At 37.1% G+C, this 13,526-nt stretch overlaps 1 protein-coding gene across 1 annotated transcript in view; it reads right to left on the bottom strand.

Annotated features, from left to right (window-relative positions):
- Vta1 (vesicle trafficking 1) overlaps positions 1-13,526 on the bottom strand; it is a 73,985-nt gene that overhangs the window by 30,078 nt on the left and 30,381 nt on the right. Inside the window, exon 5 of the mRNA XM_055627728.1 lies at positions 2,742-2,850. Within this exon, the coding sequence (XP_055483703.1) occupies positions 2,742-2,850 (109 nt within the window). The remainder of the gene's footprint in view (positions 1-2,741; positions 2,851-13,526) is intronic.

Here is a 13,526-nt window from a genome sequence, read left to right as displayed (position 1 = left end):
ATCTATCTATCTATCTATCTATCTATCTATCTATCTATCTATCTATCACAGTTTACTCACTTTGTATGCCATCTGTAGTCCCCTCCATCATCTCCTCCCAGTCCCACCCATCACCCTCTTCTTCCCCTCCCCCTATGTCCCTTCCTAGTCCACTGAAATGAGAGGACCTCTTCCCCTTCCATCTGACCCTAGCCTCTCAGGTCTCATCAAGACTAACCACATTGTCATCCTCTGTGGCCTGGCAAGGCTGCTCCCTCCACACTCCCAGGGAGAGGTGATCAAAGAGCCAGCCACTGAGTTCATGTCAGAGACAGCTCCTGTCCCCTTACTAGGGAACCCAGTTTGAAACTGAACAGCCTATGGGCTTCCTCTGAGTAGGGGGTCTAGGTCCCCTCTATGCACGGTCCTTGGAGTATTGGTCTTTGCAGGGGTCCCTGGGCCCAGATTTTTTTTGGCTCTGTTGGTCTCCTTGTAGAGCTCCTGTCCACTCCACGTCTTTCTATCTCTCCCTTCTTCCATAAGGTTCCCTGCACTCAGCTCAAATTTTGGCTATGAGTCTCAACATCTCCTTTGATACCCCGACAGGTAAAGTCTTTCAGAGGGATCCTGTGGAAGGCTCCTGTCCTGTTCCTTGTCTTCTCCTACTTCTGATGTCTATCCTGTTTGCCCTTCTGAGTGAGGTTTCAGCCTCTTTCCTAGGGTCCTCCTTGGTTAGCTTCTTTAGGACTATAGATTTTAGTATGTTTATCCTTTAGTAAATGGCTACTCTCCACTTATAAATGAGTATATACAATGTGTCTTTCTGCTTCTGGATTACCTCACTTGATGACCTTTCTAGATCCCACCATCTGCCTGCAAATTTCATGATTTCCTTGTTTTTAACTGTAGTATTCATTGTGTAAATGTCCCATAATATCTGTATCCATCCTTCAGTTGAGGGACAGATAGGTTGTTTCCAGATTCTGGCTATTATGAGAAATGCAAATCAAAACGACCCTGAGAGTTCACCTCACAGCCATCAGTATGGCTAAGATCAAAAACTCAAGGGGTGATGCATGCTGGAGAGGTTGTCGAGAAAGGGGAACCCTTCTCCATCGCTGGTGGGAATGTAACCTTGTACAATCACTTTGGAAACCAATCTGGTGCTTTTTCAGAAAATTAGTAATGGTGCTACCTCAAGATCCTACCTCAAGATACTACTTCTGGGTATATATCCTAAGATGCTAAACCATTCAACAAGAATATTTGCTCAATTATGTTCACAGCAAAAATTTTCAAATTTTATTCATGAAGTATGACATTTATTTACGTGTATGTGTGTCTGTCTCAGGTATGTCTAAGTGAGTTCAGGTGCCCACAGAGGCTGGAGGAGATGGAGCCCCTGAAGTTGGAGTTACAGGCTTTCATAAATCACCCCATGAGTATAACATTTTAATCCTCCTCAAAAGCTTCTAAAATTTTAGTTATGAATATCACAATGCAAAAATTCTCATTATTATAGTAACAATGAATGGAATCCATCTGTGTAATAAGACATAACAAATCATGACCAAGTGATGTTTATTCACAAAGGAAAGTTGTTTCAAAGTTGGACAGTCTCATCACTTTATCCAACGCAATGAGAAAAACAAGTTAGATTGTAGTTGGCCAACTCTGATAAGCAACATATTGAACATAACCATGTACAACTGTCTGGTCACTTCTGGATTGCCATAGCAAAAATGAACATCTGAAATAATGATATGTAGTTCATAAGCTTAGAATATATACTACATGATCCTGTAAGAAAGCTTAATGATACTGCAGTAAACAATCATCTCCACAAATTCCTCAAATCATCTAATAAAATGATATAATTTGGACTTTTCTCAATTCAGAGAACAATGTGACACTCTTTTAATGCTGTACTGACTATATGTCTATTAAATTTTTTTTAAAGTGAGAAACATTTTTCCCTTTCCTTTTTCATGCCATATTAACTGACAGGTAAAATAAAAATAACAACATGTCTATATTTTTCATGTATATATCCATTTACTATGTAATGTCAAAATTCTCTCACATAAAGTTTTCTTTTTTATAATTCAAGTGTAAAACATGGTGTTATAAACTGTGTGGGAAAAGAAGAGACTCTATCCATGTATGCTTTCATCTACCCATCTATCCATCCATCCATTCATCTACCCACCCACCTATCCATCTATCCACCCATCCATTTGTCTATCTATCCTATTTGCTTGAAAATTCATAAAGTGATCTCTGTAAAGATAAACAAAAACTAATGTATTAAATGTCCGAGTTCTGGTAAGATCTAGGAAAATGAAAATATGGAAATGAGAAATTCACTTCCTACTTTTATATGCTCTGTAATTTTTGGAGCCATGTTAAGTATTATCCCTTCCCTTGCCAATATACAATTCAAATAAATACACAAAACCATCACAGCACTAATACCATATTCATTGTGGTTTGGGAACATTTCTAGGTCTAGAGTGGACTGTTTTCCTATATGGGGATGAAATCTGCACAGATATAGGGGACAGCCAAGCTACTTGGCTGACATGAACAGACGGCATATGGAAAGTGTTAATCTTAAATGCCACTCAGGCCCCAGTATTATTACTATTGCAGATAAAAAACAAACAAACAAAAAACTGCTAGTACCTTCTGAAAACTCAGAAATCTTCTAAAAACTTCAGATTCTACTAAAACATTTTTAGTTGGGACTAATAAATACATACCATTATCATCCTCTATTCCAACAGGGCCTGCTTGAGGAGTCTCCCCATTCTTTAAGCAGTTATGAATGTATGTTGCCTTCCACCGTGCGTACTTTCTATGTTTCACATTCTACAAGGGAATATATTTATAGCACCGTTAGACCTTGGTAAAATAAAACAGAAAAGCACTTAAGTCAGGATAAGCCACATTTCTGAGATGCAGTCTCTATCTGTGTGGTACATGTCTAAGAGTCCAACCAGCTCTGTATTTTATCGCTGATTTTTCAGTGGTCAGGGCCTGGCAGACTCCATGAAGAAGGTATTTTCTCTAGAATTCTCTAGCATCACATCACAGACAAAGCCCACAGGAAAGCATATGGACGTCTTGCCAGCAAAATTTCTGACTCTTAGGTTCCTAGAAAAATAGGTTAAATGGAATTTTAAGCTAAAATATAAAAGAAGGCAACAACAGATAACTAATTTATGTAAAGATACAAATTCATGTATACAAAAATATACAAATTCATGAAAATAAAAATAAAACTTAGATGATTAAAATGATACAATGAGTGCAGTTGCACATGCCTGTAATCCCATCTTCAGGGAGGCAGAGGCAGATGGATCTCTTTAAGTTTGAGGCCAACATGGTCTACAATGAGAGTCTGGAACGGCCAAGGCTATAAAGGGAAATCCTGTCTTGAAAAATGAAAAGCCAAGCCAAACCAAACCAAACCCAACCCAACCAAAGCAAAAGCCCCAAAACAACTTTTAAAAATTTTGTGGTTGTTAATTTTAACTTTTAGGTTGTCATATATTACCTACGTGCTTTATTTAACTGCCTTAGTTCACATGGTGGGAACCGGGATCTCATTTTGTTGCCTAAAGAGGAACTCACAACACCATTTACTAAGGAGCCTAGAACTCCTTCCTGTTTCAGCCCCAAAGTCTGGTTCTCATTCCTATCCCCTAACCCCCACCAGGTTTGATTGCACTTTGTTCCATTTTGTTAACAAGGTTTTGAAAACAACTGTGCACATTCATGGTGCACATCTTTTATTGTTCAGCTCACTGGTGTGTGTGTGTGTGTGTGTGTGTGTGTGTGTGAGCTTACTTTCTTTTCTGTTCACTCATATCACATACAAAATCACACAATTTCAATATACCCGGCCTTTAGTGGCAAGGATCTGCACCTCACCAGAGAAGCACCTCTTGATAATGCCACCAACAACTTACTCCTCTTGGGCAAGCCAAGTGCCAATTTTTGGCCTCCCTTCGTCAAACCTAACAGCAGTATATTAAACCCTGGATCATTTCTGGTTGCTAAACCTTTAGTGCCATTTGTGACATGCTTTTTCTCCTACCTCAGCTTTTGCTTTCTAAACCCCTATATAGATTTACTTTGTCTGTAGGCTCCTACTCTAGTAGAGACTGGAAACCAGCAGAATAGTCAGTGTCACTCATATAGGACTTTAAAACATCACCCATGTGTCACACCGTAATCCATTTTACAGAAATCCTGTGTTAAGAAATGCAGGATTTGAATGACTGGGTTCACCTTTATTTGGCTGTGTGTCTGAGGTGGGAGGCATTTCCTTCAGAAGATGTACACTCATGCATATTCATGAATACAACATCTCTTCCCTGTTCTCTCAACTGTCCTCTCCTTGAATTCCCAGGTTCACATATCTTTAAGCAGTTATTATCAGGTATAATTTGTTAGCTCACAGAAGTCTGCCTTTCTTCCTTATACTACTCATGCAGTTCCTACAAGCATCAGGACAGCAGTCACTGAACTTTTTTCTGCCTGTCTCCATACAGATTTCATCTTTATTAAGCTTAGAATATTTTAACTAGTCTGAATTTGCTTCTGACAAATATCTGACGATGTGGGATTTACACTTGGAAGTTAGACAACTAAATTAATCTGTCCCAAAATGGTTTCCTGATTCTCCCAGCCTCCCCTCCCCCCAGTTTACTTCATTCACTGAAGACAAATTTGTGGGAGTCATGCTTAGCACCTCTGTCTTATCTTCGGCCACTTCAATCTAACTCACCAATAACTCAGTTGATTCTGATTTTGGGAAATATAATGTTTTCTACCTCCACATTTTTCTCTAATATTTCCTTAGTCTGCTATTATGTGTCTATATTTTTAACCTCCCCTCCCCTGTTTTCCTCTCCTTTTGCATATAAATCCATTCATAGCAATCTTTCAAGTAGCTTCCCCGTGCACTTGGGTTCCTCAGTCTTCCTACCCACTTCACTGTATCATGTAGTTTTCTGGATAGTTTCTATCCTTAAACATGTCGAGGCCCACATGTGCTGCCTTTCTCTGGCTATTTCTACTTTTTCTCATAAGGAATATTTATTTACCTCTACTCATTCCTTACAGGGTACATCAAATATGCCTCACAAATGTTTTCCTGACTTATCCAATCTAAAATTACTAAGTAGTCTATTTTTCTAATAATATTTACTATAATTTACTATTATATATTTGTTTATAAAAATATTTCCTAATCTATAAACACACTCAAATCACCAACGATATCCCTGTTTGTCCTCTGTACCATGCATCTGCTTTTGTTCTAGCACATACTAGCTGCTTAACAGCATCTCCCAACTGATGAATGGATGCTAAGAGAAAGTATCTTGTTCTCGAATAATATAGTGGAATTGTTTGGCTATGTATGCATTATTCAGGTTAGGAAGTTCAACTGAATTAATTATATAGTTACACGGCACAATTTGAAATTTCCCAAGTTTGACTGCTGAACTTGTTTGAAACAGGGCATCATTCCAAAGCCTGGGCCAGCTGGAACCCACTGTGCAATCCAGGTTGGTCTTAAACTTGTGGGAATTTTCTTGCTTCAGCTTCCCACATGCTAAAATATTGCATGAGCCACCACCTGAGACTAGTAGTTTTTGGCCTACAGAAATATCATTAGCGTATGGGTTGCTCTGTTTTTCTCTACTCTTTCACTGTATTAAATTAAATTAAATTAAATTAAATTAAATTAAAACAAAACAAACAAAGAAACCCAAAACAAAACAAAAAAACATGTCAAAAAATGGAGTTTCCTTTAGATATAAGTTTTCAAAATCCCATATAAACTGGGACTGATGGTACAAACACTAACTTATCTACCTTAAGAACCTCCAGGTTTACATGCCAACTTGAATTCTTTATCTACAAATGACATTATTATAAAGTGTACATTATTCTATCCTCCAACTGTAAAATTAAAGTTATTATTTAATATATGCCGTAACCATGGATATTTTTATAGTTTAATAAACATTTGCTATAAAGACTTTAGCAAGCAAAGAAAGATAAAGTAAGCCATATGTTCTGTCTGCCCCTTGGAGCTAATCATCCAGCTAAGCACACAGAAAGCATATTACAATTATAAACTAGAGAACATTAAATTTGTCTCTTGTGATAAGTGTTTGAACAATTCAGAAAGAAAGACAGTATGCTCACAGATCCTTGGTATTTCAATTTGGTCTTCTAAAACAAACATGATGTGAAAAGGTGGAGAGAAAAGGGTAAGACCAGGCTGGGGAGAGCAAAAGGTCTATGCAGTCAGAAAGATAGAAATAAAGAGAAGGTAAGATAAGTGGAAAAAACAATCTGCTATGGGTATGAAGATAATAATGAGTTGAATAAGAGAAATCCAAAATAATATCAAAGTTTTAGCTAACAACTTTATATCACTCTCGAGGTTAGAAAAGTGCATACACTTCTATACACTTTCCTATTTAGTCCTCACAATCATTTGGAAGGGCAAGTAAGTTATATTTCACTTCATTTGAGACTTTGAGACATTATGGGACCAGATGAACAAAAACACACTTTAGTCTGACATTCAAAGCCTTCTACATTTATGACTGCTTCAGTCTAATCCATGCTATTTCCTGCAAGAGGCAATGTTTCCTCATGTTATTCTCTCTTTCCAACCATGGTCACCTTGTGGTCAAATGTTTCCTCTTCTTCAAGGCTCAGTTCAAATATTTATTCCCAAATAGCCTCTCTGGCTTGCAGGAAGTTAATAATTAATTGTCATGTCCTCATGGCAGACACCGTGGTAACTGCTAAGGGAGATAGGATAAAGGAGACAACACAAACATTACGTACAGTCCAACATGAAGGCCAGCAGTAACTGCCATCTCTAAATGTGAGCCTTTTCATCAAAGTTCTACTGTTAACTTCTGCTGGAGAGGGAAATCATATACTTTACCAACAAGAAATAGGAGAAAAAGGCCTGAGTTCTACAATATCCTTGGTGGACATATTTTCAATGACCTGAAAGATTTCTACAAGGTCCTACCACTTCCATGCACTGGGTCTGAGGAAATAAGCCTCCAAAACCTGGACATTTGGAGACCTTATCCAAACCACAGCAGTAATATATTCTTCATCCTTTCCCCTTAGGGTTGATTAATCTCATTATTACAGAGCTATCAATAGTCATAATATTTTAGTAGTAAAGCCAAACACAATATTAAGAATGGTTTGGTAAGCTACAATGAACATGATCACAATACAATTTGCAATTCAGAGGGATATATATGAATCAAGGGGAAATGACTTTAGAAGATCAATTACTTAATGTACGCTTAGGATATATTTGTAGTAAAAAGGACAAATAAAGGAACTGCATCTCTATACAAATTAATCTTGTCTGTAGATTCAGTGAAAGAGTTATGACTAAGATTCACTTCTACTTTCATATTGTGAAAAGCTTAAACTTTTACTAAGTATGGAAAATTTTGAGAAAATATAATTTAAGCTAAAGAAGGCTTATTTTTATAATTGTGAAAAAATTCCCTACAGCACATAAAGGAAAAATTTTGTGTTTATTCCCTCTTTTCCAAAACCCTGACATGAATAATATATAGCAGAAATTTCTGACAGTTTTTAACTTGAGTTAATACATATTGAATACTGTTGTAGTAAATAAAAACACTTGATGATGTACAGTATTTTAAGAGGAGAATAAGATGTCAATATTTGTAAAACTCATTCACTCCTTTTGGCTGATTAAGACATCCTTTCTGAGAAACAGGAATTGCTAAAGGAGCTTTTACTTTTGTCCCTGGCCTCAAGTTCCTGTTTTGTAACTGAATTTATAAAAAAAAAAAATCACTGACAATGGCAAATTTTAGCCAGTAGAGTCAACAGCAGATGTGAAGGTTTCCATTAAATTCTTAATTCTTTGCCTGTATTAACCCTCTGTGACTGGACTGGTAAGAAAACATAAACCTGGATCAGGTGCACACAGAATGAAAGAAATTTAAAAACAAAAACTAAGTTTGTACTATACTTGGCAATCTTAGAAAAGCCAATATAATATGTTCCTGAAACATAGGACTTCAACTTTGGAGAATGTTCCACTGAACTGCCTTTATGGTTTCCTTGACTTTTTGCCTTGAACCTACCTAGATTCAACATTACAAATATCTCCATTACTCACTTTAACTGCTTTTATGAAGGTTAGGTATTTCTGAACACTTCTGTACTCATTTTACGCTAGATGAAACTTTCTACACTTTCTGAACTCTGAGACTCTGTTGCATCACTCCCATTGCTTTATTCTCCATTTGTATTTGTTTTACTGGCTTTCCAGGTCTCCTAATTTTCCTTGATGACATTACAATCGTCCTTTTTACTGGCTCCTTCTTGTTATACAGGGCCTGGACTGCTACCAAATAGTTCATAGATACCCTTTCTTCCCCACTTAATCTCAATTTTTTTTTTTATCCACAGTGGTGGCCTGAATGAGAATGGCACCCATGTAAGTGTGCTTAGTCCCTAGCTGATGAACTGTTTAAAAGACTAGAAGATGTGTCCTTGTTGGAGGAGGTGTGTAGCTCAGGGTGAGCTTTCAGGTTTCAAAAGCCCAAGCCAGGCCCAGTCTTGTACTTTCTTTGTATTCACTGGTTGCCTCTGGATCACGTTGTAATGCTCTGAGCTAATGCTCCAGCACCTTCTGCTTCTAGAAAGAATAATAATGGACTAACCCTCCGAAATTTTGAGTAAGCCCCTATATAAATGCTTTCTTTTATAAGAGTTGCCTTGGTCATGACGGCTTTAAACAAGGACATACAACAAAGTCCCAAATTTACATCTTCTGTTCAGATCCCTTTCAAACCCTTCTAATTAAACAGTGCACTTGTAGGCTTGGTACCCTTCCACATATGCAATGCCCCATCCCAAATCCTCCATGTAGTTTTTACTATTTACAGGCAATACATGAAGGACAGTCAGTCACCTTAAAAAAAAAAAATTGACAGATTTTTGGGAAATTTTCTTTTTTTGGAGTAGTGGTGGTAGTGGTTTCCTGACAGCTCTGGCTGTCCTGGAACTTGCTCTGTAGAATAGGCTGGCTTTGAACTCACAGAGATCTTCCTGCCTCTGCCTCCCAAGTGCTGGGACTGAAGGTGTGTACCACCACTGCCTAGCTGGGAAATTTCTTTTTATTAGGGAATATTTTCATATTAGAAGAAATAAGTTCCTTGTAGTTCTAAATTAATAAACATAATAGTCTCATAGACCTCAACATTGTATTTCAACTGACCATAAGCCACCACTATATTCTTAATGTTCAGCTCCATTGTCTGATGCCCTCACTGAATTTGTTCTTTCTCATAACAATTCTACTCTGTTTATTTGCTGTTTATCTGAGCTACTAAACTTAAACTACATTGGTCTGGAACTTATGATCCTCTGGCCTTTTCTGAGTGCTGGGGTTATAGTATGCGTTACCATATGTGGTATGCGACATCATTCTTACTAGCTACTGAAGGCCAAGCTCTGAATCATGCACTTATCAGCTATCAGCATTATGAAAAAAACATATTTAGAATACGGATGACCTGACATTTGGAGGACTATCATGACCTTTACTGCAAATTCTGCTCTGGGTGAGCAGTGTCTCTAATACTGATTATCCAATATCTGCTTTCCCTATTCAGTCCTGATCTACTACAGTGAAAACTGACTGTTTCAATAAAGACAATTCCCACTCCTCCTTTTATTCTCTGTTATTCTCCCTGTTCTTATTTTCAGTTGAGTCAAAATATCCCCTTTACTACCTCCTAATCATGGACAAGTAGTTAAATTACTTTGAGATCATTACAGTACTCGATAAAAAGTATGAGTACCCAATAAAACTGCCTGGACTATCTGTGGGGTCCCCCCCTTACTGCATTCAAGGCTTTGGTAAAATGCTGCCTGATTCTCAGCAAGGCCTTTCACAAATTAACTTACAAATTCTTATTCCTACCTTCAGTTTCTCAGTTACAGCTATAACTTGATATCATGTTTATTGTACTGACAAACACTGTCTATCTCTCTCAGGAAAACCATTCCCAGTTACTGCTGCACTGCTACTGACTAGAACTTAGCAAACAATGCATGAATGAACCAATGGATATTGGAATTCATTCCTTTCATCAAATACTGTAACAATCCTTAAGCTGGCTGTCTAGAAACCACATTTAAAAATTGTTGAAATAAAACAATAAACTGTTAATGTATACAAGTTTTTAAACTTGAATACATATTCTAAATTGGGTTTCAATGGACAGTGTTAAGAATATATGTGAGATCAACAAGTTGTAAACAGAAGTGCAAAAAGAAAAAAAAAAAGGTTAGTAATCTCTTAGTCTATAGCAAATTTACCTCTAGTCCTTAAAATCACACAACCAATAGGTGTTTTATATGATGCCAGGAGCAGTGAAACAATAAGAAATACTTGAGAAAAAAGCAATAAAAACTGTTACTATAACAACTATATACTGAAGTACTTATAATTACTTGTTACATATATTTCCTGACAGATTTAGGCAAGAGTTTTATAGTCGCATAATTTTCAAAGCAATCATAATCTCACAAAACAGTATTTTAAAGAAGAGAGCAAAACTTTACTATAAAAATAATCTGACTAAGTTGTTCAATCACCATTCAGAAAGGCAAAGAGGATGGACATCAGAAGAGGGAGAAAACAGGGAACAGGACAGGAGCCTGCCATAGAGGGCCTCTGAAAGGCTCTACCCTGCAGGGTATCAGAGCAGATGCAGACTCATAGCTAAACTTTGAGCGGAGTACAGAGAATCTTATGAAAGAAGAGGGAAATATTAAAATCTGGAGAGGACAAGAGCTCCATGAGGAGAGCAACAGAACCAGAAAATCTGGGCACAGGGGTCTTTTCTGAGACTGATACTTCAACCAAGGACCATTCATGGAGATAACATAGAACCCCTGCACAGATATAGCCCATGGCAGTTCAGTGTAAAAGTGGGTTCCCAAGTGGGAACAGGTACTGTCTCTGACATGAACTGATTGGCCTGCTCTTTGATCACCTCCCCCTGAGGGGGAAGTAGCCTTACCTGGCCACAGAGGAAAACAAAGCACAGAGGAACAGCCACTCCTGATGAGACCTGATAGACTAAGATCAGAAGGAAGGAGAGAAGGACCCTATCAGTGGACTTGGGGAGGGACATGTGTGGAGAACGGGGAAGGAGGATGGGATTAGGAGCGGGAGAGGGAGGGAGCTACAGGTGGGATGCAAAGTGAATAAACTGTAATTAATAAAAATAAAAATAAAAAAAAATAACAAAAAAGAATTTAACCCACAAATTTGGATTTACCTATTCTGTTATTATAACATTGGAACGTACATTCAAAGTAGTTAAGATTTCCAAACAAATTATGGATGGTAACTTTAATAATATACTTTCATTAAATTTATAGGAAAGTTTTAGTAACAGTATACATATATATATAAATATATATATACATATAACATATCTTACATATAGATATGTTATATGTAGGCAAGATATATATTCTATTGTAATCATTTTCCAACTGATTAAGATGCTATGTCTCCCCATCTTTTTCTCAGACGGAAGACAATCTCATATACAACAAATATCAAGACAGGAATATTCACACACAACAGTACTGTCTAGAACATAGCCATAATACCTTGTCAGCTGTGTCAGTAATGTCCTCTGCAGTTATTTCTCTCCAAGGCAGAGATCTAATCTAAGAAGCATGCATCATTTAGTCACACTTAGTCATTATGTCCATTTAATTGCCGACTTTCCCAATTTTAACATAAAAAAATGCTAGTATAGTTATAGAATGTCCACGGATTAGATCTGTTAGAAGTTTCTTCATGTTTGGTTCACTGTATATTTTGGTTCACATTGTGTGTGTGTGTGTGTGTGTGTGTGTGTGTGTGTGTGTGTAGCATTGCCACAGACTACTTGATACTGAACAGGATACTAGTATGCTGACTTGCTCCAATACTAGGGATGCAGATTCCACAGCCTGGTTAAAAAGATCCATGAGTGTACTGTTTCTTTCTTTGATGCTATTAAGTAAGCTGAGGAGAGATCCTTAACAATCTGATACTATAAAGAACTTTCTCTGTTCTTCCATCACTTATTCATTTTATGTTTATTTATTACATATTTATATAAATTATTATATTTCAACACTATGGACTCACTGATTTATAAACACAGGTTACTGTCCATTGTTATCAAAACTGATGCTCAAATTTTTATTTTCTTTTCTACCCCTCCCTTTAATTAATTTATTTTTTGAGATAGGGTCTCAACATAGCTTAGACTGGCCTCCAACTTATAATCTTCCTAGCTAAACTTCTGAAGTGCAGAATCATAGGTGTACACCACCATGCCCAGTTGTTTTTCATAAAGACAATGGGGCCCTTTCACTCCCTTTGTACTCCCACCAGCAATGGAGGAGGATTTCCCTTTCTCTAAGTTCTCTCCAGACTGTGTTGTCACTTAAGTTTTTTTCTTAGTCATGCTGATTGGTTTAAGATGGAATCTCAGAGCTGTTTTGATCTGCATTTCCCTGATGACTAAGAATGCTGAGCATTTCTTTAAGTGTTTCTCCACCATTTGATATTCCTCTGTTGAGAATTCTCTACTTAGTTCTGTAATCCATTTTTTTAATTGGATTACTTGATCTGTTGGTGTCAATTTCTTGAGTTCTTTGTATATTCTGGATATTAGCCTTCTATCGGATGTGGGTGAAGATCTTTTCCCAGTCTATAGACTGTCGTTTTGTTCTGCTGTCAGAGTCCTTTGCTTTACAGAAGCTTTTCAGTTTCTGAGGTCCCACTGATTGATTGTTGATCTTAAAGCCTGAGCTATTGGGGTGTTCTGTTCAGGAAGTTGTTTCCTGTGCCAATGAGTTTGAGGCTCTTCCCTACTTTTTCTTCTAACCGATTTAGTTTGTCTGGTTTTATGTTGAGGTCTTTGATCCATTTAGACTTTAGTTTTGTGCAGGGTCATAGGTATGGGTCTATCTGCATTTTCCTACATGTGGACATCCAGTTATCCCAGCACCATTTGTTGAAGATGCCATATTTTTTTCCACTGTATGGTTTTGGCATCTTTGTCAAAAATCAGGTATCCGTAAGCATTTGATAAAAATCTAACGCCCATTCAAGTTTAAAGTCTTGGAGATATCAGGTATACAAGGCATACCTAAACATAGAAAAGACAATATACAGCAAGCCTATAGCCAACATCAAACTAAATGGAGAGAAGCTTAAATAAATTATACTGAAATCAGGGACAAGGCAAGGCTTCCAACTCTCTCCATACCTCTTCAGCATATTATTTGAAGTCCTTGCTAGAACAATAAGACAAGTAAAGGAGATCAGGGGGATTCAAATTGGCAAATAAGTCGAAGTATCACTATTTGCAGATGATATATATATATATATATATATATATATATATATATATATATATATA

This window comes from Psammomys obesus, unplaced genomic scaffold (assembly GCF_907164565.1).
Source record: "Psammomys obesus unplaced genomic scaffold, mPsaObe1.curated_primary_1811, whole genome shotgun sequence".
Taxonomy (NCBI): Eukaryota; Metazoa; Chordata; class Mammalia; order Rodentia; family Muridae; genus Psammomys; species Psammomys obesus.
Note: the sequence above shows the minus strand (reverse complement) of the source record. Positions and strands in the feature narration are given on the sequence as shown.